The following is a 25,328-nucleotide window of genomic DNA, read 5'->3' as shown; positions in this document are numbered from 1 at the left end:
CACAAGGGATTGATGAGTTGTGTTTGCTGGGCCTGGCTATGTGTTCCCTAAGACAAAGGGCTCTCAAATGAAGGATCAGTTTCTTAAAGCATATTTCCTCCCTTCACACCATAATGAGACTGTAAAATCAACACACACTGTACTGGAATTACAAGATTAACATCACATGGAAATTCCCTTCAGAATCAGACACAGAAACTACCCATTTTTTGATTAATATTTTATCCCCTCAAGCACAGATCTAGCAGTCTGCAAACAGAGGTTTTCTGCATCTTACTTCACATCATCAGGGATCAGGGCTCAGCAGGGAGCATTCCTGTGCTAACTACATCAGGGGGAATGCTCATACACTGTATTTGAGACAAAAACAAAAAATCAGTCACTTCTTCTGTCTTTACTCATTTCACTCTTGTGATTTTTTGGTTTAGGGAATAAGGTGCTAAAGCTAAAATGTAGGAATTGCATAAGCTTCTAACCAGAGTAGTGAGTCTCTTGCACAGGGTTTTATGCCACTTGCTGATACAGCCATTCTTAAGCACCTAAAAAGTACTTTGGTTTCGTTGAGCATCCTCTAACAATCAGTGGTACCAGACTGTGGACCAGGCCTGGAGAGTCCCAGTCATTTGCAACATATATCAAGTGTGTAGCTCTGCTCTGCTGCTAGTTTAGTTTAATACCAGGCCTAATTATCCTGCATTCATCTTCAGAAAGTAGCAAGAAAAACATGAAAGGGATCAGCCACTAGTCCATGAGTTAATGGGACGGTTGGGGCATAAAGAATGGATGGCAGAAAAACAGAAACTGGGGTGACCTGGCACAGAGTTCCTACAGTTTGTAAACTGGGAGGAACCCATTGCATTCTCTGTCTTAGACCAAGCTCCCAGAGAAGTGCTGGGTATTGCAGAGGTGGCAGAGAAGGACTGGCACCTTCCTGTTCTGCCAGCCCTCCTCCAGTCTCTCACCATGGCAGCCTTTTGTGTCACAGACACCTTCTCCCAGACAGTGCCATAAATGAACACCAGCAGCCCACTTTCCTCCCATGTAACTGCACTGCCTTCAGGATCCTGACATGGAATAATCACCCCCCTGCTCCTAAAAACAGCTGTTTGCTAGCACATAATATACGAGAAATGGGGTGATAAAAGCCTTGTCTCTGCCTTCTTTCTAGTAAGGAAGAGCAAATACCAGGCAATTTAAATACAAAACAGAGTATCTGCTCAGGTGAACTTCTCAATTCAGACATCCATAATAAGAAAACATGGCAATTTATTCATTTGATTCCATTTGTGCCTCTGCTGCTATGGAAAGCTGAGTACTTTGAGGCTTAGAATCTACCATATGCTGTAAAATGATTTACTCTGCTGCTTTTTTATTTGTACAGGATGCTCCCCCTGAGAAACACAATGGTTTCTCATTTACAAGGCAGTCCTGCTGGCATCACTGAAAGGGAGGGGAAAAAAGCATAAATATGAAACGAATCTAATGTTGCAACAAAATGGGATGCAGTGTTCAAGTGACCTAATTAATGCCCAGTGCAGACTGGGAGGTCTGGAATACTTTAATAGCTAAGGCTAAAGCTTTAAGGTTAATTAAATACCGTGCTTGGTCAGGTCATCTGCACTACTCAAGTATTTACCAAGGAGATTTGGGAAGAAAGGAAAGATGATGTCTGCTGATTTTCACTGGGCACTGACATCTGACTGTCCTTTTTGGCTTCCCCAAGCTCAGTGGATGCACAGGCATGCACACACAGTGTGAATCCCGGGATGTGACTGCCATGGGCCATGCCCACCTGGGTGCCACTTCAAGGATTTCCAGCCCTTAGTGCAGAGGACACACAAGGTGTGGTACTAGGAAGGTGCTCAATCCCTCCTAGGAACACCTGCTCGAGGAATCCTGAACCAGTTCAAAGCTCCAGATTATTTTAACAGCCATCTGAATAAGCCCCAAATGTAGTGACATTTGTATGGTCTTATAACAATTAAGTAATAATTAAATAATTCTGCTGCTGGGCATATGTGTGTAAAATTTCCTACACATAATTTGAAACCTTTCTTCCATGAAAAATGAATAGTGCTAAAAAAGACATCTGCTCTTCTCTAAGTCAGGCAAAAATCCTGCTTGGACTCATTTGAAAACTAAAATCATCAACAATAAAAGCATTTTCTTTTCCATCTTTCATGCTGCAGGTACTTTTCCCCACCTCAGAACCCAAGTCTATAATCCAAGGCACTTCTCTTTTGCAACAGAATCACTGAATCACACCAATATTTGTGTTATGACAGAAATACGTTACCAGAGTATGTTTTGTTATGCAGATTTCCTGGGAGAAGGGAAAGAAGGAAATTGTCTGGTTTCTGAAACCATTTAAAAAGCAGACAGAACTGGACCAAACAGATGAGATTTCACATTTCAGAAACCCAAAAAGTTAAATATCACATTGACAATTCTAGATACATTATTTTTCATTTCAATTTTAAAACCACACAAATAAAGGACACATAGCCCAGCCTCAATTTTTTTAAGGAAAAAACAAAAGAAGAAAGGGGTAAACCAAACTGATCACACACAACTACCCGTGCTCAACAATCAGCTGTTCTGTAGTAGAAGCTCGTGTACACATTTACTCAGCAGTAAATGCAATTCCTTTTTTGTTGTAGTACATCCTACTTCATTACCTTGGTAGTGAGAGCAACCAAAGAACAGCTGACAGGATATAACTAGCTCAGATACAGCAACTCATTTTATGCTGAGCATTTACAGTCTCAGCTCAGGAAGATTTTTTTTTATTCTAAAAATCAAACTTCCAGCCCAGGAAAAGCCCACGCTTGAGTATGTTTTCTGTTCAGGGATGTTCTTCATCAGCTATCAGGGTTTGCCCATGGAAGAGTTCACCACCTCTGACACTGTCAATTCTCAATTGCAGTTAACACAAAGTGTTGTTTCTAAGCTTAAGCCCTCAATTCATAAACTTGGATAGTCTTCAGAACAGTCTTTCTTTTCCTGAAGGCATTGTTTTTTCAGTCATAGGGAATATTTTTAACTTTTTACTTCTTAATTTGTAAGAAGTCACATGAACTATTAAAAAAGTTTATGCTGTACCAGCGAGGATAGAGTAGGGAGAAAAAGAGAAGTGAAAAAATTACCCAGTGTATAATTTTTGTGTTTTGCTGATAAATATTTTGTGTGCAGACACCAGACACTGGGCTAAGCCTCAGCTGGTATAAATTAGTATTACTCCATCAACCTCAATTTCCTTTCTGAGGCTCACAATATTGCTATTTAAAAGAAGTGTGTGTGTGCAGAGAAATGACAGGAAATATTCCCATGGACCCTGGTGGGAAGTGTCCTGTGGGACCAGCATTTTAACGATGTTTTAAGCAACTATGTAAGAGGGAAAGACACAAGGCCATTGTGTGTTTTATGTGGAGCTGGCCTTTGAGCCTCACACAGCCTAGGGCTAGGCTTCTTTCTCCTTCTCCTGAAAAGAGTACCCTTCTCCATTCCTCTGGAAGAATTTTTCTGGACTATTGGTTTTGTGGCAGTGGAGAAGAAGACATAACTGGGTGTAAACCGTAGCTAGCCTTCAACATTTCTCCCTGCTCTTTCCTGCAAAGGTCATGTTCTTGGCATTCAGGGACTGTCCCTTTTGTCACCTCCCAACACACTGCTAGCTAGGAGACTGCAGACTAATTTCTCCTTCCAGAGCCAGCACTGCTTAGCTGAAAACTTTCAACAACAAAATCATGGGATCTCTCTTGCAGCATCTGTCCTGCTGAGCAGGGAACAGGAACACAAGGAGGGGCAGCTCAACAAGCAACTGGCACCCTGCAAGAGGATGGAGCTTGACCCAGAGATTTGTACATTCCTACCCACCCCCCAAAACTAGCCCTCCTTCCTCCTCTCTTTCTTCCCCTTGTGGCTTCAGTCAGGTGATCTAGCCATCTGCAAGACAGAGATAATTGAAAGCTCCAAAGTAGATGTCCGTGGCATGCCTGTAAACTGAAGGGCTTGAGCACAATGCTTGAAAAAAATCCAAACCCTCTAGGGGCTGCTTCCAGTTTTCTGGAACAATTAGTCCCTGCAGAAATAATTTGGATCAATGCTTATTGTTGGCCAATGCTAGTGCTGTTAAAGCAGGAGGAGCAGGATGCTGGTGGGGATAAGAAAATCCCCATGTCTCCCTGTTCTGTGTGCAATGGTGAAGTTGTGAGCAGGAGTCACACCAAAATGCACTCCAAGGCTTCAAAACGCTCAGCACAAACAGAACACCAAGTATTTGGAAAAAGAGTCAGGAAGGCTCAACCTCAGTGGGATGCAAAATAAAAGTCTCCAAAACATACTCTTAGTCATCTTCAGGAATATAATTTCCATGTGTGACATGGGAGACATGGAAATTAATCCCATTTTTTCAGGGTTAGTGTAAGGCCTTACATTAAGCCAAGTGATCATTTTTGTACTCTTCCCTGGTGTCTTTATAGTCCCGGGAAAAAGGACTTTGCTGCAGACCTCTACAGGTTGATGCTCATGACCCTCACGACGGGCTTCACAGGTCTGAGTGATGCTGGGATGTGAGCTGAGATTTATTACTGGCCCCAGCTGAATGTGGAGCTCCCTGTTGCTGCCTGTCCTCACTGTGCCCTCACTAAACAACTAAATGAAGACAGTGGATCAAACATCCCCTTAAACATTCACCAGGGGAGGCACAGACATATTTGCCCGGAGGAAAAAGAGGCACTAGCTGAATTCAAAGTGCTGCTTTAAGCTAATTTTGTTGAGAAAAGTGAAGTGGTTGTGTGAACACTTCTATTTTAAGCCCAAGCAAAGTCAGTCAAGCTGTAAATAAAAGAACTGTCCACATGGGATTTGCACTGGTTTAACTTCAGGTGGTAGAAAAATCAATGCAAGGTCAATCACTGCAGCTTCTTTGGGCAGACAAGGTTAAGGACTTACCCTTCTTGTCGTGGCATTAGGCAGCTTAGAAAAAGCTTTAGATTTCCTCAGAAATTCTAAATATTTTAATTCATAATTTTAATAAAAAGCCATCTAATATACCCAGACATTGAACAGCATTGGGGAAGCTTCTCCTCAACAGGATCTCCAACATCCTGGCTGCCATAGCTATGGGCAGCCTCCTGTTAATCCCTAAGGAAAGGCTGAGTGAAGGCATCCCTCCCAGGTTAACAAGCCAGGCACAAGGAGTGTGTATTTCGGTGGCAATCAATTCAGTGGTTCAACTCCTGCCTAACTGACCATGCCCACAACAGGTACCTCCAAAGGGCAAAGCCCTGAAATCTGCCTTCTCACTGATTTTTACCACAAAAAAGCCACCTCAGGCACATAATCACTTGAATATCTTTAAAACATCCATGACATTTTAAATGTTGACTTTAGTCTCCAGGGTGTCTACAAAGAGAGCAATTACTTAACAGAGCTGTATGAATATTTTGGCAACGTGTACTAAAACTGTCTTATGTGCCTTTATAGGCTTAAATTGGTCATGGGAAAGTACTATTTAAAAAGTTTGGAGATTTCTGTCACCAGAATACAGCCTATGAATAGATTTGATTTCAGCTTGCATTTTAAGTTTTAAAAAATGATTTTACAGAAATAATTTTCAGATGAAGCCGTATGATTCCACTCAATCATGATAAGCAAAATGGAAAAAAAAATTGGAAGTGTTCTTTTGTATTTTCATTTACCCACAAGCTACCTTTTTTTTTGTATTTGTAGGTATATGGTAATTTTTAATCAAAATGGAAAACATATTGGTTTTATATTTTCTGAATAATAAAAAATGTTAAACACTTCAAGTACCAAACATCTAAAGACAACTTTGAAAAGTTAAAAGAAGTTCAGTTTTAGAAGAGTTTGTGAGACACTAATTTTGAATAAAGTTATAATCATTTTTGGACAGCTACCATTTAGCATTTAGTGCTACAGATAAGCCTTCAACCCTGCAGTCTGAGACATTATGCTCATTATCCATACTAATAGCTCCAGAAATTTCTGAAAAAAAATTCACAGAGTTTGACATTTCTTGCTTTCAACAATCTTTTTGGCAATCTTCAGTCCTTATGTATATTAACACATGCAGTGTTAACTAACATATTAATACCAGCAAATGTAAATGCATACAAACACTGTTTTTGTTACAATTACTTTCCTCCACACTGTTGAATTCCATTCTGCTCTAGAGATTTTTACATCCATCCCTCCCTTTTTTGGAGGGATAAGAAAATATTAGAGAGGGTAGAAATAATGATTTCTGAATACCTCTGCCATGCTTATCTTTTCTAATTATCACTCACTATCAGAAAGGAAGGGGAAGATAATCATACATTTTATACATGGCTTTGACTCCCAAGATATAAAGGACATGGAGCTGTTGGAATGAGTCCAGAGGAAGCCTCGGAGATGCTCCAGGGGCTGGAGCTCCTCTGCTCTGGAGCCAGGCTGGGAGAGCTGGGAGTGTTCATCTGGAGAAGAGAAGGCTCCAGGGAGACCTTAGAGCCCTTCCAGTGCCTAAAGGAGCTCCAGGAAAGCTGGAGAAGGACTTGGAACAAGGGAGGGAGGGGGAAGGGACAGGTGAATGGCTTCCCACTTCCAGAGGGCAGGGATAGATGGGATATTGGGAAGAAATTCCTCCCTGTGAGGGTGGGGAGGCTCTGGCACAGGATGCCCAGAGAAGCTGTGGCTGCCCCATCCCTGGGAGTGTCCAAGGCCAGGTTGGATAGAGCTTGGACCAATCTGGGATAGTGGAAGTGTCCCTGGATATGGCAGGGGGGTGGAACTGGATGGTCTTTAAGGACCCTTCCAACCCAAACCATTCTATGATTCTATGATATGACTTTTGGGTAATTTTGAACAGGTCACTTGGCTTTATTTTCATGTCTGCATATGTACACATACTAAAAAGTGAATTACTGACTTAAACAAAATAAGCACAAATAGGGATGTTAAACTGGACAGAACGAGAATTTTAGCCCATCCCTTCTCCTCTTGCCTCTCTGAGTGTAAGCAACCTCAAAGACGAAAGGAAGGAAGAAAAAGAGATGGAAAAACCACGCGCACGAGATGCTGGCGGCCCCAGGGAGCTCTGGAGGCGGCGTGCACCCACCATGGTGACTCATGACCTGCCCAGCAGCCTCCAGACTGACATTCTGCAGATAGTTGTGGCAGCGTTCCTTGTGCTCCTCCAGAGAACTGCGCTGCTTGTAGCTCCGGCCGCAGTAGTTGCACTTGTGAGGCTTCCCCACTGCGGAAAGAATGAGAGCACGGGGTCAGATCAAGCTTCTGCCATCACCAAACTCACACCTCCGCCACAAACAACTCTTGTGATGGAAAGACACCTCAGCAAGGTTACTCAAGCTCCTGGCCTTCCTCCCAGCCCCATTTTCCCACCGCACACGCCTCCTCCCACCGGCCGGGTGCTTTGCCCCATCCGTTTCTCACACCAACGAACGCTGTAGCTGCCTTGGTGGCAAAGCAAATAAACAGATGTTGAGAGGGGGAAAATACCAACCAGCTGAATCACACCCCAGCACCAAGTCTCTTGGGAAAAAAACCTTCTGAGGCCTTTGGCCCATGGCACAGTTGCTTTCATAAAAATGAGCTGCCCCAGTGGCCTAATTCTTCTCCCAACTGTGGGGAAACCTATTACGTGGCTCAGAGGAGTTATTTCATTGAGAATGCTTTGCCAAAATTACTCAGGGAGGGTTGGAAAATAAATTGAAAGTAACTTTGGTAACAGCACTGTTACATGCCAGAACTGAACAACCACCACTAATTCAGAGACCAGATAATATAAAAAATATATTATATAAATATATATACATAAAAACACAAAAGGCCATGTACAATGAAAATCAAGCCAGATGAATGCAAGACGTAACTCAAGTTTTTAATCTTTTTCATTTTGCTCAGAAGCATTAAACACAAATAGCAAATGCTTCTTAATACACGCAAAACCTGGCACCAAATTCTCATAAATTATATCCATTTCATAGTATGTCATTAAGAAACCACAAGAATGGCCTAGCCCAAGGCCAGAAAGCTAGCCAGAAGGTATTTTGCCAAGTGGTGCTAATAAAGGCTTTTAATATAATTTAAACTTGTAGAACATGAACATTTATCCTCTAATAACTAAAGAGCTATTAAGTCAGTGCTGCAAGTCTAGTAAAATACCATCAGCTGCAAACTTCAGAGCTGGCTGAGGGAAGGGGAAGGTCAAACTTCTTCCAAAGTTTTGAAAATCTTAGGTAGGAATTTTAGTTTCTGGCCAAAGCAATTGAGAACATCCTCTGTTGGGTAATCTACATGTTTCTATTGGGTTTGTCCCAATATTGAAAGCTTTTCACAGTCATTTACTTAATGAAATCTGAGCTGTTCTAATTGCAGCCAAACTGCACTGTCACCATTGGGATGGGAAAATGCAGGGAAGCTGTGGGGGGGGTGGGACAGGCACGGCCAAGAATGAGCTGGGCAGAGGACTCAAACATGAAAATCCCAGGTCAGGGCAACTCTCAGGTCTTCAGCAGGACCAGCACATGCCACATCACATAATGGAAGAAGAAAAAGCCTGAGCCTGTGGTATCAGAGCTGGTCCAACATTTTCAAATGTTTCTGTCTCAGAACAAAGGGATTTGATGAAAAGAACACGTTTGCAGAAAGCTTCGGGTTTTCCCAAAAAGTTTGTGAGCACATTTTAGTAGTGCAACCAAGCTCTCCACCAAGGGGAAAAAAACCCCTGCTTCTAGTAAGTATCCAAACTGTGGATTTCTTTGTTTCAAGATAAAGCTTATCCTCAAAGTTGTCTCAGACCAAAGAGTTGCTGTGGCCCTTCCTTTAGTTTGCTCACTTGCTTACACTGTTGCCATAACTGATGCTGGTAATGGAATTCTCAGTGGAGGCCCAGCGTGAGACTCATTATCATTCCCGGAATAATTGCCCTTGATGTGAACGATCTGGATCGAGTCTCAGCTCTTAAACATAAACCAGCCAGTTCATTCTGGAGGCACTTTTAGGAAAACACACCAGAGATTCCCCAGGTTGGAGAGATTTCTATAATCACCATTACAATGCTTCATCGTGCATCTAAATGGCATCAATGTCTGTCAGTCTGAAACTTTCAATAGAAGATAATGTGGTGTCTAATAAAAAAATCCAGTGCAATGGAAAGAAATATGTTAACTGAGATGAAGCTGGGCTGAATTAGCCCACCCAGTTTGGCTACACAAAGCTATCGAGCAACTTAGATAAACTGTAAGACACAAAGAAAAGGGATGATTGCTTGCAGCTATTTTAGGCAGCTACAATTAATTACATTATTACCATTTAACACAGAAAGAAATATCCGGCTACAAGCTCTTATTATAAACAATTAATAATTAACAGTCAAAAAGGAGGTTTTATTAGACCTCTTCAAATGGTTGTTCCCTGAATTGCAGCACTGAAGTAACTATTCACATACAACATGGGCAGAGCTTTTCCAATGATATCTCAGATGGTCAGCTACCCAAATTCCATCAAATCTGAAGGTTAATAGAGTCGATAAAAGTTAATGATAAAGACATGATTTCTACAGGCAATATGGGATTTGAGGAAAATAATTCCTCAAGGAAAGAAACAGGCCCAGTATATACGATCCCTTCTCTGGGGGAAGGTAAGAGAATAAACAACATTGGCAAATGTTGGTCATGTTGCTTAAAACACAACTGTGAAGAATGAAATTTGTGAGTGCCAGCTAGTAGTATCAAGCACAACTCCCTTGGGTTCATTTCCCAACTCTGTCCCCCCTGGCTCTAGAGATGTAATCACATCATAGCCCCAAAGGTGTAAAATCTTACACTGTAAAATTACACAGAGATTTACACTATAAAATTAGACAGAGTCACTGCAACTTGTAGTAAAGAGCAATCGATCAGGTCAGACCACAATGGAATCAGTTCTGATAGCAGGAGTTTGTGTCACCAGCAATTCTCACAGTCCTTTTGGTAAGAAGTTCAGTGAGCTGAGGCAGCAATTACAGTCAACATTTTAGAAATTGTATCATTGTGACAAATGTCAAGGCACTGAAATAGCTGCAAATATCCCCTTGTATTCTCAAAGAAGTTAATGATAAAAAAAAAAATGGAAGTGAATGTTGGCAGTGGGTGTACATTTCTATGTATTTCATATTACCTGACAGAAAGCTGCAAAAGCCTTTTAGAGCATTCAATTTCAGTGATAATCTCAACAGCGTACTTTGTTCCACATAACAACCCGACATGAAACCACATGACTGACAAAAAAGATTTCAGCCTTTGTCAAATACTTGAGAGTAGGAAAACAGCAATATTCAAAATTTGCCCCCAAAACATGGAGCTCACACTGCTGGGCATAAGCAGTCTCTGACTAAAGGGCATTGATTTGAGGGTAAGGAGTCCAATAGCACTACACCTACCAAACCCCTCACAAAACCCTCACTAAAGACAGGTCTTTCTGGCACAGAAATAAACATTTCTACCACATTTTCACAGTGAAACTGCTCCAAGCTTGCTTGATTTGAAGCTGCCTTCTCCAAGATCCGCACATACGTGGAGGCCATATTCGGCATCGTACATACCCAGCCCTTGCCAAGAAAAGTCAGGCTGGAAATCCCTGGTTTGGGGTAATTATTCTGTTATCAGCTCTTCAGGATCAACAGTCAGATAAAAAAAATCACTGTCACTTTTTCTCACAAAAATGACACGGCACAGTCAATGCAAACAAGCCCAAAAAACGTGAGAGATCTTCGATCTGTTGTTGAACTGGGAAAGACCAGAGCGCTGGGCAAAACCCCGCGGCCACACCTATGAAACAGCTAACTTGAAGAACATAAAAAACCCACTTTAGATTTCTTACTGAAATGTCAGAATTTCCACGCATTTAAGCTCAGATTTGGACAGATGACAACATGGCACAGAAAACCCACGGTGGAATCTCAGCCTCAAATGGAAAATATTATGACAGTCACAGTGAAAAAGACATTTAAATTTGAAGTACAATTTTTTACCCTGGAAACAGGTGAACGGCTCGTTGAAACTCACAGCAAAATGGATTTTGGTTGTGAAATTAAAATGCTCATGTGGAGGAAGGAGGGGAAAGAGGAGGAGGACATAAAAGCAAGGTGTTTCTGAGTTACAAATACTTTGAGTCCTGTGGGTGAACTTTGATAGCTGAGAAGTCTGCGTGTAGTGACAATGAGATGGTGTAACTCTAAGGTCAATACTCAAGACAGAAAGCAGACTTGGGCCCAGGGAAACTTCTTTACAGTCATGAAAAAAGGTCAGTGAAAGAGAAAAAGCCCGCAAGGCATCCACACAGCATTTTGCTCTCAAAAGAGAGGGGAGTGAATAGCAGAATATAAAATAAGTCAAAGGGAAACAACAAGGCATCCCAGGTACCACCTTGCCATAAGCATATAAAGCAAGAAAGGCTTATGGAATGGGTTCAGAGCTGCAATGCACTTTAGTGAGCTAAAATCCTGCCTCCCTGAAGAGCACTGACACTACACTCCCTGGTTTGGGTAGCACATTGTCCCCTGCAGCAATGCAGAGCAGAATTCCTCCCTGTCCTTTTGCTCAGGTCCATGGCCACAGCTGGAGCACTCCCACGTCCTGCTCAGGCAGGGCTGGGCATTGCTGCCTGTGTGATGTGGGCTGGCCCAGTCCAAGGAGCAGAGGCTTTGCCCCACATTTCCATTTCTTTTTCTCTATTGCCCTGGCCAGACCATGCAAGTGGAGCAGTATTTTTACACTGCATGGCCATCTAACACAGCTACTTTTGGCTCAGACCAAGAGACCCTCTGACAGCAGTGCACTGAGTGGGACTTATTTCTGTAAAATCTGAACTCCTGCTTAGCCCCTAGCACCCCAGAGCTGGAGCAAACATCAGTCATCTCTGACTGAAGCTTTCTGGAGCAGCATTAAAGCTAAAATGTTCTTTTGAGCTGATACTTCACAGAATCACAGAATGAGCTAGCTTGGAAAAGACCTTTGAGATCATCAAGTTCAACCTATGACCAAACCCCACCTTATCAACTAAACCATGGCACTGAGTGCCAAGTCCAGTCTTTTTTTAAACACCTCCAGGGACAGTGACTGCACCGCCTCCCTGGGCAGCCCATTCCAATGCCCAATCATTCCTTCTGTGAAGAATTTTTTCCTAATGCTCAGCCTAAACTTCACCTGGCAGAGTTTAAGGCTGTATCCTCTTGTCCTGTCAGTGGCTGCCTGAGAGAAGAGACTGACCTTCAGCTGACTATAACCTCCTTTCAGGGAGTTCTAGAGAGCAGTAAGGTCTTCTCTGAGCCTTCTTTTCTCCAGGCTAAACGACTCCAGCTCCTTCACCCACTCCTCACAGGTCTTGTGCTCTAGACCTTTCACCAGCCTTGTTGTTTCTGGATGCATTTGAGCATGTCAACATATCAGTGAGTTCCTCATCATAATCATAACCTTTATTAAGTCACTAATTGTTTTCTTCCCTCACACTGGAAGGTGCCTGAGGGAAGGGAACTGCTCTGCAGTTACACAGTGCCTACAAAGCAGCCATTTGCCTTGAATGAGACTTATCAGAGCACAATCAGCTTTATCACAGAGGTAGGAAATGTGATTTAAGGTGCTGGGTTAGGACTAGGGAGCGTACAGTTCAACTCTTGGTTACACTACAAATTTGTGACTGCGGGCAAGTTATTCTGATTTCCTGGGCTTCAATTATTCATATGTATGATTAAGGTAATAATTCCCTTCTTCACAGCATGTAAATGAACTCGTGCACTCTGCCAGATGCACAGAGGCTAATTTTCTGGAGAACTCACAAGTAGGGAGACACAGAAAAATAGCACTGGTACCTCTACTGAGAAATTAAGGACTTAATAATACACTGTGATTATATTAGATATGGGAGTGAACATTAAAGAGCGGGAGGAGATACTTAGGATGGCACAGAAAGAGGAACAATAAGAAAATCAAATCAGAAATAAAACAACATGTGGCATTGTGAGCCCATGTGCTGCATGGAGTCCTTTCAGACTGGGGAACAGTGAGTGCAGGAGGATATCAAATGCCCCAAGCTTGGCAACATTTACCCCACATGAGACAAAAAAGAGAAGGTGCAATATATGCAGAGAGGTGGCTGTACCAGCTGCTGTCCTTCTCACCTGCAGTTCCCTGTGCCAAGGATGCAGCTCAGAGAGCCAGAGAGGGCCAAGGCAGAGCTGAGGCTGCAGCAGGAGGGCTGAGGCTGTGGAGATGCAACACGGTGGCTGTGCCTGGCTACTGTAATTAAACAGTGCACCTCGGCTTGTCTAGAGCTGCCTGGCTCAAAGCCTCACACACAAAAATATTTACATGAATAACAGATCCCTGAACGAACTAATCACAAAAAAATTAGAGTGAGACCTAAGCCCATGCTGGCTCTGAGCAGCACGTAGCTTTGCAAAGGGAACTGCCTCCCACTCTGAAGCTGTATCTCACTGCTGTGCTTAATGACTGTAAATGTGTTAATTGAAATTCATGGGGGCTCTTTGATGCGTTTCTTTTTTTTTTTTTTGCCTGTGAGATCACACACACACACATACACAGACAATACTCATATATACTGGAGTTCAGAAATAAGGTCAAGTCCCACAACCACCCCAAGATTGTCCAAGACAATCTGCATGCAGAAGTCACGACATGTAAACATCTAAAATAAAGGCTAGAGCACACAAACACACGGATTGGAGACACTCAGTGTCAAATGCATCCTCTCCTGAGGGCCCGACCTGTGACATCTTAAAGCAATCTAATTTTCAGAAAGAACAAAATCACTAGTCATATTATGAAAACTTCACACTAAGTTTTTAATCTTCCCAGTCCAAAAGCAGGCAGCAATACCTGGGGTATGTTTCAAAGGATGCAGAATCATGGAATTCTGATGTCTCCATTTTACAAGGACCTTCAGGATTAACATATTTTGGGCCAAGTATTAGGGTTCATGAGGCTGTGTGGTAAAGGGCTGGGTCACCAGATCATGTGGTAGAGAGGATCACACAAGTAGATTTGCACTTAATAAAGTTTCTGAACACCTCAAAAGGCTGAAAACTCAAAATATAGCAGTACAGCAGGAGAAGCCTACATACAGGTCTGGACTTGGAGCTCACAATATAGCACTTGACTGACTTCATGACCTCGTGGCCCAATGCCTCTTAGTCAACATTCTATTATCAACTGCAATTGATATACACGTGGCTGTTCAACATTTTGTGAAGTTCTCAGCAAATGAAAAGCAGCTTGTCCTGACTCTTTGCACAGTGGCAGACAACGATAAGTGATTTCTGTTAGCTACCACGTCCTATTACAGCTGGCAGTGAAACACATCTGGATACTCCTGGTACATCAGCACCCAGTTAAACAATGGCAAAACATCTCACCTCCAACCCTGGGGTTTTCTAGACACGCCTGCCCCTCCTAGAGACACCTCCAGGGCACAAACCAGCAGCTTGACACCTGCATCCACCTGCCAGTTGTTTACAGCACTGTCAAACAAGCAGCAAGCAGTGAGTACTGTACCAGTGTTCAGTTCTCCCTCGATATGCCACAGCAAGTAGTGCTCAACACCAGGTCACACATAAACCCTGAGGACTTCATCCATGCTACAGCTTGGCTAGAAGTAAATGCACTAGTCAAGAAAAAAGTTTTCTTATCCATACCCTGTCTATAGTAACCACACAGTCAGAATTTAGAGTAAATCTGTAAACATCAGTGCTCAGGTACAGCAGTTAAGGGTTTGGGTCCTTACCTGTAGCTTCAGGAGGTTCTGCCCACAGCCTGTTATTACTTTAATAGATGTTTCCATTTATTTTGCAGCTACTAGTGGCTGTGCTATATAATATGATTCATTAGATTGTATTTATTTATTAACTAATCTGCAGAATTTTACAGAGAAAACAATGTTTCAATCTGCCACCAGGGTTATAAATAAATAGGTGCCCTTTTTGTGCCAGAAGTTTAACAAACAAACAAATAAACGAGCAAACTCCTGTTTCATTGGCACAGTCACAGAATTACTGAAATCTTCCAAATTGTCCTAATATTCACATGGCTCCTGCTGCAATCTTGCAGCACCCATTCAAACCCAGAAAAAGCCAGACTCTTACAGCCCATTTTCTTTCCTTTGCAGCACACAAGATGCAGCACATTTTTTTCCTGCAGCACCTGTTCACTTTGCAGGTTTGTATGTTGTATCTGTGTATGTGCAAAAACAAAGGAAAATGTACCTGTCTATGTGAAAACTTAAAAAGAAATTATGCACTAAATGAAGGAAAACACAGATAGGGACAATAATGTTTCATTTAGTTTTGAAAGAGATGAGACTCATGGGTATACATGCTCCAATTCTATGTCTCAAGAAACATATATTGCACTACATAGAAGCTCTCTTCATGTATTTCTCATGGTTTTACTCTTTCCTTCATTCACATCTGGCAAAAGGAACCTGACATTCAATTTTTAGTTTACATTAATGCCAATGAAGCATTCTGATTTCCCTCTCCATATATATTTGAAAATTTCAAGTGCAAATGTTCTGCACTTAATGCTATGAGGCCACTGATCTGGATGCACTGTCCAAGACCAATGCCAACACGTCCCAGGAGGTTCAGAACTCAGCACTGAAGAGGTTGCTAGGAATTCTACATGGATTTTGAAATGTTTAAATAATATTAGAAAAATACTCTGTTTAGATTGCACTCTGGTGCTGAGATGAACTAACATAAACTGGCAAATCCACAAACTAACTGGTGTTTTATCACCTGGCTGGCTTCAAAGTGACTTACAAGTTGCCAGGTTTTCCTGGTTTCATTTATTTTTAAATGGTAGAGGCCCTCCAAGAAATAGAAGACTTTGGAAAGTCCACCCTGCAATATCTCCATGCTCTCTGGATGTGGGTGAGAATGGGCTGAAGAAAGAGGTTAAACCTTAACCCTGTGTACCAGCTCTGTACTTTCCACTCCACTTCAGACCTTCAACATTATATAAAGCTGACCCGAGAAGTGGAGTGTTAATTGGTTCACAAGGCAAACCTTCCAAAATGTTGGCTTCTCTTCATTTTAACCCTGCCCCAGCAACAGAGCGAGCAAGTAAAATGAAAACAAGTTTAGGTTGGCCTGTTGTGCCTCTCTGCCCTGTGCTGTCCTCTCCCTGTGAGTGCCACAGCTCAGCAGGAATGTCAGGAGGTGCCTGGAGATCCACACGTCATGCATGGCAAGCCGGGCTCCGAGTGCAGGTGGGGAGGAACAGCTCCCAGGGGCAGCACAGGGTGTGAGTACCTCACTGCAGATCAGGAATGCTGCTGGACAAACACTCCCTTCACAAGAGCTTTTGTTTGGAGTTTTTTTTGTTTCCTCTTTGGGAAAAACAAATGTAGATGTTGGGCCAGATTTCTCTATGGAAGCAATACCCTGAAGCCAATTCACATCAGCCGTGTGCAGTTTGCATTTATTCCAAGAGCAGCCCCTTTGCATATCCTGCAGAAACCCCTGAGCCTGACAAAGCCAACAGAATCTAAGAATTATTTGGAGCAGACAGTGCCAAAGTGCCACCAGGTATCCTATACTACATAAACAATAGGAGATAGAGAGACACTGTGTTTAGCTTTCACTATAACACTAGGTAAGTTTTCTCCTGCATAAAATCACTGAGCAAGCCTTTAACTCATTTCTTCTCATCCTGTAGCAATGATTTCCCCTGTTCCACCTACATGCTCCTGTGTGAGAAAAGCATCTTTTAGCACCTGGCACCTTTCAGTTTTATGTCTTGTATTAGCAGGTAGGAAGACCATGCTCCCTTCCTGTAAGTTTCCCCTTTTCTTGTCACTGTCAGAAACAAAGTTTTGCAAACAGACAATTAAGACCAAGCTGTCATGAAGATAACAGCAACTTGGGAAGAGTAATACTGACAGCTCCTCTTCTTTTCCCAGCCACTGATGCTGGGAGTTTTTACTTATTTTGATCAAGGCCAACATTGAAGAAAATCTTGCCTCCAAAAGCAGGTCAGGCTGTGAAACTAATGGGCTCCTTTGGGACATGAAAATTGTTATCCACACTTTTCTAAGTGCCCAGGAATCAGTGTGGGCCATGCCTTTGTGCTACCCTCACCACGATCTGCTGCTCAGGCATGTGGTTTTGCCATGTCTTGCACCAGTGTCAAATGAAGTCAAACAGCAGGAGAGCTGTCTCCTTCTACCTGTGCAGCCATCCCATCCCCTGCTCTTGCTCTCTGCCTCACAATGTGTGTTTATCACCAGCCATGCAGAGCAGCTAAAGTAAAGGTGGGACTTTTCTCACTTACACCCGTGGTCTTTACTGCTCCACAGTCAAAATTAACCACAGCATTTGGCAGGAGGAAGTCATGATCATTTTGTAGGAAAACAATTCTCAGCACAACAAAATTAACAGTAAAGGCATCTTTTAAAGGATGATGGGGTCCTTTTAGAGAGGAATCTGAGATACTGGACAGCTTCTGTCCTAGCACAAACCTCTAAATCAAGTATCTAGGCCTGATATTAATTCTTTTCTAGGTAATAAAATTCTGCAATTCCTGTTAGTCTTAATTTTCTTTTTTGTGATTTTTATTGTTTTGGGTTTGGGTGTGTTTGTTTTTTTTTGTGGGGAGGAGGATTGTTCGTTGTTTGTTTCAATACAAAAAATAAAAACCAACAATTTCAGAGTACTTCTTAATACCCAGGATTTTTTAGGTTTGTTCAGTAGAGAGAATGAGTCAAAAGGGAGGAAGGAAGGAAAGATTTGGGGTTTTAGGATGTTTCCTTTCTGGTGCAATTAGCTTTGCACTACAAGTCCTGGATGGATTCAGAAATTAATTGCCACTGAAAAAATGTAAGGGAATTAAATATGGGTGTGAAATTGAACCAAAAGGAAAAAAAAAAGAAAAGAAGGGAAGAAAAAGCAACTGCTTGGGCTGAAAGTAAAGACAGAAAAGCTGGACAACAGAAAAAAGCTCTCTAAGCATCCAAAAATACTTTAAAAAGGTTTCCTGTAAAAGCAGGGAATTTTGGAAACTCTGAATATACTTAACTACATTCTCTGATGGGGAAAAAAATCATACTGAAGGCTACACTAGGTTCTTTGAAATAGGTGATTTCACCCAGAAGTCTGAATCAAGAGTGAAAGGATGTAAATTTTCTTGTTCCTCAGTACCTGGAAGAAAAAAAAAGTCTTTATCTTTTTTTTACATCTATTCTTTTAATTTGTGTGGAAAGTCTTGTAACTGAGTCAGCAGATGGGAATTTAGAACATCTGGGTTCATTCCCACCTGTGACACTGATGGCTTGCCTTTGTCAAGTCCCTTTCTGTTGGCCCTCTGGGTTCTGCAGAAGGTGGCTGGGCAAAAAACCTCCATCTCCTCCTCTTTTGGGCTGGATCTCTGAGAAATGACTGTATCTCACCAAGAGTTACACATCACCTGACACAAAATGGCCTTTCCCATCTCTTCACCAAGGTGTGATCCTGTCCCAGGACCTGCACTCAGCACTTCATGCTGATCAAGGCAGAAATCTTGTGCTTCTCAGCCAGAATGGTACTTGCAGCCTCTCAAAGTTGGCTCATTTTTAGCCCTTGGAACAAACTGGCTGCTTGTGGAAGACCATATGAACATAATGGATACATTTTTCACAATACAGCTAACACAGACATTTTACTATGGCACATAAAAGTCCAACAAAGCACTTTTCCTGGTGAATGATCTGTTCTTTGCAGCTGAACAGCTTCCTTCCAACACAAGATGCCAAAAATCAAGACTTTGATGCTGCCTGATGGAAATATAGCTATGGATAGTGAGACACACCTGACCCTACAGCATTACCAACACCTGCAGTGTCACCCCAAGTTACACACCATGCCATGCTTTCCTTCAGCTCCTGGAGTCAGCTGAACAAAGAGGAAAAGTTACCTTGCATGTTTGCTCACTCACTCCCCTCCCACTCATGAAATAAATATTGTAAGGTAAATAAAAATGCCAAATTATCAACTTGCACTCTTATTTGTTTGTAACTATCTCATACAAGAATTCAGATTCATGCTGTTTTAATTTTTTTGTTCAGAAATTCAGAAATTCATCAGGAGTAAACTCTGAGGAAATGTGGCAATATCCATGGAATTTCTTCAGATTAGTAAAAGTACAATTGATACCAAAAAACTACCTGTTTTCCTACTTGGAATTTTCCACTCTTCCATTGCTTCAAAATTCAGTGCAATTAAAATGGACACGTTTCTTCCCAAATGCTCTCCAATTTATGCCTTAAACAATTTCCCTGTTCCGTCACACTGTTTTATAGGAATAAAATTAATATTATCTATGAATCACAGAATAAGGTGTCTCCTGTAAAAGATATCACTCTTTTAGGGAGCCATTCTAAGTGGCACATTCATTGTGCATTTATACTATGGGCTCCATACCCAGTATGTCGACTGCATCAGTTTTTGTTTTCATAACCTATTCCTGACACCCAACAAGAACTGGGAGTGCTGCTCCAGGATTTGGCAAGAAGGAACAGGCTGTGGATGAGCAGGTTTCTCTGACTCACCTACACGGATCAACAAGGAAAAATAAAAGGGAGAGGGTGGGGATTGCAAAGGGAAAAAAAAAAAAGAGAGAGAGAGAGAGAGGAGTGACGTGTTCCTTTGGATGCGGTGTGTAATGCTGCTGGCAGACTGCCTGCTCTGGTGCCACAGAGTTCCAGACATGCCAGTCCAGCTGACTCAGCTTTTTGGAAGAAGGAAAGGGAAGGGAGAAATTTCTAAAACGTTTCTGATACCTGAGGGATGGGGATCGCTGGGCTCTCCTCAAGGGTCTTCGAACCCTGCTCTCACACCAGGGACTTCGGTGGTGTCCCCAGAGATGTCCACATGATAACCCTGCTCAGAACTGCTTACGTCTGTACCAAATCCTGCCTCTGTGGTTGTTGGAAAATTCATCAGCACAGCTTTATCCCACAAACCAGAAATGTCAGGCCTTTCCTAGCCAAGGCTAACTGCTCTCAGACAAGACACTGTCTCCAAGGAAACAAGCAAAATGCAGGCACATGAAGGGTATCCAAGTGAGAGAGAGTCTATGGCCCATGTCACTTTTCTATATAAAAATCTCAACATCAGATTCTCCGTATTTTTTGCATGTGATTTATTTTTCAGAAAGACCTTGAAGCCCTTAAATCATCCAGGCTCTCCTTTAAGGACAGCCCTGTCCCACGAGGGACACCTGTTAGGAACAGCCCCACTTCTGTTTGGCTGGGGGGGACCCTGTGCTGTCGTCACAGAATCACAGAATGGTTTGGGATGGAAAATCATCCCATTCCAACCCCCTGCCATGGACAGGTACACCTTTCACTAGACCAGGTTGCTCAAAGCCCCATCCAGTTTGACTTGCACTCCAAAATAAATGAGGCAGGAGGAAGAAAGTACCTATTTCCTGGCAAAAGCTTAGACTGTCAAAGCCCCCAGTTCTCACTGAAATCAAGCAGACCTCACTGCTTCTAAGGATAATAGCCACATTGAGCACTGGGATGAGCTTGTCTTAATTTTCCAGTCAGGATTCTCACCAAGAGAGGTCCTTGGCCGTCTCAGAGCACATGAGAATATTTATGCCTCTTGCTGGAATAGAAGGAAAGGACGTGCTTGGGGAGCACATTCTCTTAATGCAGAGCAGCTGGCAGGGCTCACTCGCAGCCCTTCCCAGCGGCAGAAGGACTCTTGCACCTTTGATACAAAGAGCCCAAACAACTTCTAAGTAGAGGCTCTTCCACAGGACAGCTCTGTGCTGCTGGGCAGCGTCCCATCCAGGTGCTCTTTGTCAAAGGTTCAATAGTCAGGGCCTCAGCAGCATTTCTCCAGCTTCAGGAATGAAGATAGAGATCTTGACTTGCTGTTGCAAGGCAGGGAGGGAACTTGGGGCACCCTGTCTGAAATCAACACAGCACAGTTATGCAAAACATGTGTGCAACTGGCATCTCTTGTGTAATCCTGGCTGCAATCAACCTCTCTAACCACTCCAGAAGGGAAGGAGGGGCAGAGGGTGGAGAAAGTTCACACTTAGATCAAATAAAAAATGGGAAAATATCCAGAGAGCTTTAGTCAGGTAAAAACACGGTTCCCTCTCATGAGAAACCTCCAGGACAAGTTTCCTTGAACTTCACACAGGGTTATAAATAGGAGGATCACACAGAGTTCAGTACAGGTTCACTGTAAAAAAATCCAGACATTCTCATTTTCCTTCTTGAGTGATATCCATCAATATCTTAGCTGTAAGCCAATTCATAATTACAGGCTGCTGAGAGCTCAGGAGAATATATCAGTAGCAGCTTTCCTCAACTCTGCTGTGGCGTGGGTTATGGGTTATTTTTGTCTCCCTTTAGTTTCTCTTGGCTTCCTTTCCAGATGGCAAAAATACCTCTCTTACACCTTAAAACATATGCTGTCAAAAATGTCAGGGGCGGTTCTCCCTTTCACACTGCCCTGTAACACAGCTCGGAGATATCAATGAAAGAAGGCCTCACACCACTGCTGGGTTCCAAACTCAAACATTCTCAAGCTGAAAGGTTTCACAAACTCCTTCAAGAACTGACAATAGCCAGCTCCAAATGCTGGGTCTCCTTTCCCCAGAGATGATATGCAGAAGCTTTTTGCCCTTGAAAATAATTTTCTTAGAGGAAAAAAAGAACCCAACACTTGTTTCCTCCTTAGAGCTGCTGTGGCATTTGCTGCTCAGAGTATGTGCAAGAAGTGGTCTTGGCTTTGCTGAGATGTGGCTTGGTCATGCCAAAACCATGCTTGCATCTCAACTGCATGAAAAAGTTCTGTGTCACCTCTTGAATCTCTGTCTGCAAAACCCACTGCAGATACTTCAGTGGCTGCCTCTGGAGCAGGAGGGCTCCTGGTGTGCTGCATCATGTCCCTCCAGGTTATCCTAACACAATGAGACACTCAAATCCCTGCACAGGCAACACCTGCACCTTAAATCCTGGGTTTGCATGTACAGGTGCATAAAAACCCCGCATTTCTGAAACAATCCCTGGTGACAAGGAAAACAAGGGAACTGTTTCTAGCTGGAACTGAAAGGAGCAAAGGACTAGAGATCTTTAAATACCTGAGCTACTAGAGTCTCACCTGCCAGCCTGTCCGTAGCAGTTCTGGTGCAGAAAGACAAGTGATGCACACAAAGCTACCTTGGTGCTTAGGTCCCTGAATTTGCAAATTGGGTCTCATGGGGGTTCTCCTGTTTCATTTTCTCACCACTGAAAAACAGATAACAAGGAGGCAACAACTCATACCCACTTCACACAGGCTCGGGGCTGATGGAACAGATAGGGGTTTTCAAAGAAATGACGTAAAAATTGCAGGCTAAGTAGTAAGTCCTTTAGTATTATTAATAATCACCTTACTATTGTGTCTGAGCTAATCATGCTGGTATCGGGGTCTAATACCTCAGTGGTTATGGTAACAATACAAAGTTATTATTCCTTCCACTTTGTAATTATCTCATTTCAGTACTGCACAAAGGCTGAGTAAAACTAAGGAGATCATGCACAGCGCTGTGCAGCTGGGGCACCAGCACCACTGAGTACTCTACAATGCACTTACATGACCTTCATCACAGCAATGTGTTTGTGCCTTGCCATGGTTCCTGTCTGCTGCTCTCTCACCATCTCAACTAGGTGGAGAAATACTCTTTTTTCCATTTTACTGAGCCAGAGATAAGGTTAAGGGGTCTGCATCTGTACTGGCCCCTGTTTCCAAAGCATCAAGTGACTTTGTAATTTAGGTCCCTCATAAATGAGTGAATAAGAGTAGCAAAAACATTCAAAATTAGCAATAAAAAAGAGACTAGAGGATTGGAAGATAAAGACAGACTAGAACAGAATCAATGCTAGACATACGACTGCAGCCTATCATAGTGTAAACTGAGCACAGAAATTACTCATGGTCACAAAAGATAGTGTTAGAAAGAGCAATAATCTGCACCAAAAGAAAGAACAGTTAAGGTAAAATATCAGGATGAGAGTCACAGCTATAAAAAGCAGATGGGAAGTGGAATTGTCTCCCTAGGGAAGCAACAGAAACAGTCTCTCTGGATGTTTAAAAAACAGGTTAGGCATGGTGTTTGGAAGCACTGCTGCTCTATATGCAGAAGTCTTACCACATTCATGCTTTTTTGATGCCAGTGAAATCCCACATATAGCACTGTGGCAGAATAAAAGCCCAGAGGAAAAAGAAAGCACTGTCTTGTCTGCTGTGCCAGAACAGGAAGGCTGGCCTAGGAACTGGCAGCACCCAGCAGCAGAGAGGGGCCTGTGTGCTCTCCAAATTGTAGCCCAGAAGGGCAGGACCACGTGCTTTGTTCCATTCCATGTGGCCTGAGGCAACACAGAGAGGGACAGAATCTCAGTAATGATGCAAGGATGTGAATTGTTAACATGGAGAAAGGAGACACAGAAAACTGATGTCAGCAGTTTCGTCTCAAACACCAGCTTCCATCCTTGTGTGGGTATTGCATCAGGAATGAACTGGTCACAATTAATGAGAGATGACCCCATGTGAATCGTACCCTGTGATGCTCCTGCCTAAACAAGAACCTTGTTAGCTCCAAGCACTGCAGAGGACTTGCTGGTAGAGACATTGCAAAGCCGTGGTGCAGTGGGAGAAGCAGCAGGAGGGACCAGTCTCACAGTCACCAGGACAAACCTTAGCACCTGCTGATCTTGCTGTGAACTGCCATGAAGAACCAGAATGTTCCCATGGTGTTGGTGTCTCTGATCTCTCGCAGAGGGGGCGAGCCTTTCCCTATGCAGCCAATGTACAGGGAGTGGCCAGGCACTAAAAGAACAGACCACCTCCTCTGCTTGCACTGGGGCACCTGCACAGGGAGCTGCAGGGCATCTGCTCCTGCTGTCTCAATCACACACTCCAGACAGGAGTGGGGGAAAAGAAAAGTTGATACCTAGTTCTAAGAGACAGCGGGATTCATGAGGTTGGTTCATAGCCCATCTACCTTTGCTTGCCAGGACCACTCCTCCTGTTTCTCTGTTTTATCTGTCAGAAGCAGATTTCCTGCATTGAACAGTTAAAGATTTATTTCTTAACTATAGCAGACAAGAGGGAACCTTTATGGAATTTCAAGACCAAAACATAAAAGTGAACAGTCCTTACTTTGGGTGGAACCAAAGTTCTCTCTCCACAAGTTCCCCTGAAAACAAAGACCAAATGTACTTCTGCTGGAATGATCAAGATCCTACAGCATCTTGAAATCAAAGATTTCTTTGATCATGATTTCTCAGTGGTAACTACGCTCTGTAGAAAAGACCAAGCTTCTATACTGAGATAATCTTGAGCATGAAAGATAATCTTTCCATATAGGCAGTAGCAGTATTTATCACAGTAGTGCTGTGGAGATGAAGAAAACCCCTCCACTCCAAGGATCAGGTTCAGGTGGGGCTCTAGCAAAGCATGGATACAAGAGGGCTCCACAGAGAATTAAATTTTAAACAAGGATCCCCAGGGCATAAAGCCCTGGCATAGCGAACTCCTACCCCGAACACATTCTGAGGTTACCTCTAAAAATGCACACACAGATAAATGGAAAGCAGAATATCAGAGATTTGAGGCTCTCTCCAGCATGGAGTGAAGGCCTCTAGGCGCTGGGAGCAGTAATGAGAAGCAGAGCTGCTGCAGGATTGCACACATGCTCACAGCGGTTTGGAACCCGCAGCCTGATAAGAAAAACCCAAAATGATTTTGTGACGAGGGTAATTCCACTGAGTTTAACTGAAACAGCATAAGAAAACCTGAGAGGAAGAGCAGCTCTGCCTGATTAAATAGAGCTCTAAGTATCAGATCAACAGCATAAATACCCACCAGCTCATCACAACTGAGGGAAGATGCTGTTTGCTAACCTATTTGGAGAAACGGCATTTGTATGCAGAATATCCCCTTGCCTCTTCACATACACTTTTGATTTTTCAGATAGTATCCTATGTGTCTGCTTTGAAATTTTTCCCTCATTCACAAAGTGTTTGAGTCAGTCCAGTTCAGATTGTAATGAGAACTTTAGATCACAAGATTCATCTAATTATGACATTCCCAACCTCAAAAACATGGTTACAGAGTAGATACTAGGCCTTTTAAGAGTGAAGATGTTAATAGTGGCACAAATTCTCTCAAGATGAAAAAGAGCAGTTTAAAACATTGATTTCATTATTCTTAATAACCATCCTTGCCATTGTTTCAGTAATTCTCACTGGCTTTTGACAGCCAGGAACTC

The 25,328-nt window shown here is 42.8% G+C and overlaps 1 protein-coding gene across 4 annotated transcripts in view; it reads right to left on the bottom strand.

Annotated features, from left to right (window-relative positions):
- The window catches only part of IKZF2 (IKAROS family zinc finger 2), a 117,764-nt gene that overhangs the window by 15,441 nt on the left and 76,995 nt on the right, over positions 1-25,328 (bottom strand). For all 4 annotated transcript variants that reach the window (XM_088167655.1, XM_014881978.2, XM_014881985.2 and 1 more), the window contains one exon: positions 7,121-7,258. In XM_088167655.1, the coding sequence (XP_088023781.1) occupies positions 7,121-7,258 (138 nt within the window). The remainder of the gene's footprint in view (positions 1-7,120; positions 7,259-25,328) is intronic.

This window comes from Sturnus vulgaris, chromosome 7, assembly GCF_052056855.1.
Source record: "Sturnus vulgaris isolate bStuVul1 chromosome 7, bStuVul1.hap1, whole genome shotgun sequence".
In the NCBI taxonomy this organism is placed as follows: Eukaryota; Metazoa; Chordata; class Aves; order Passeriformes; family Sturnidae; genus Sturnus; species Sturnus vulgaris.
This window is presented reverse-complemented; position numbering and strand designations above follow the sequence as displayed.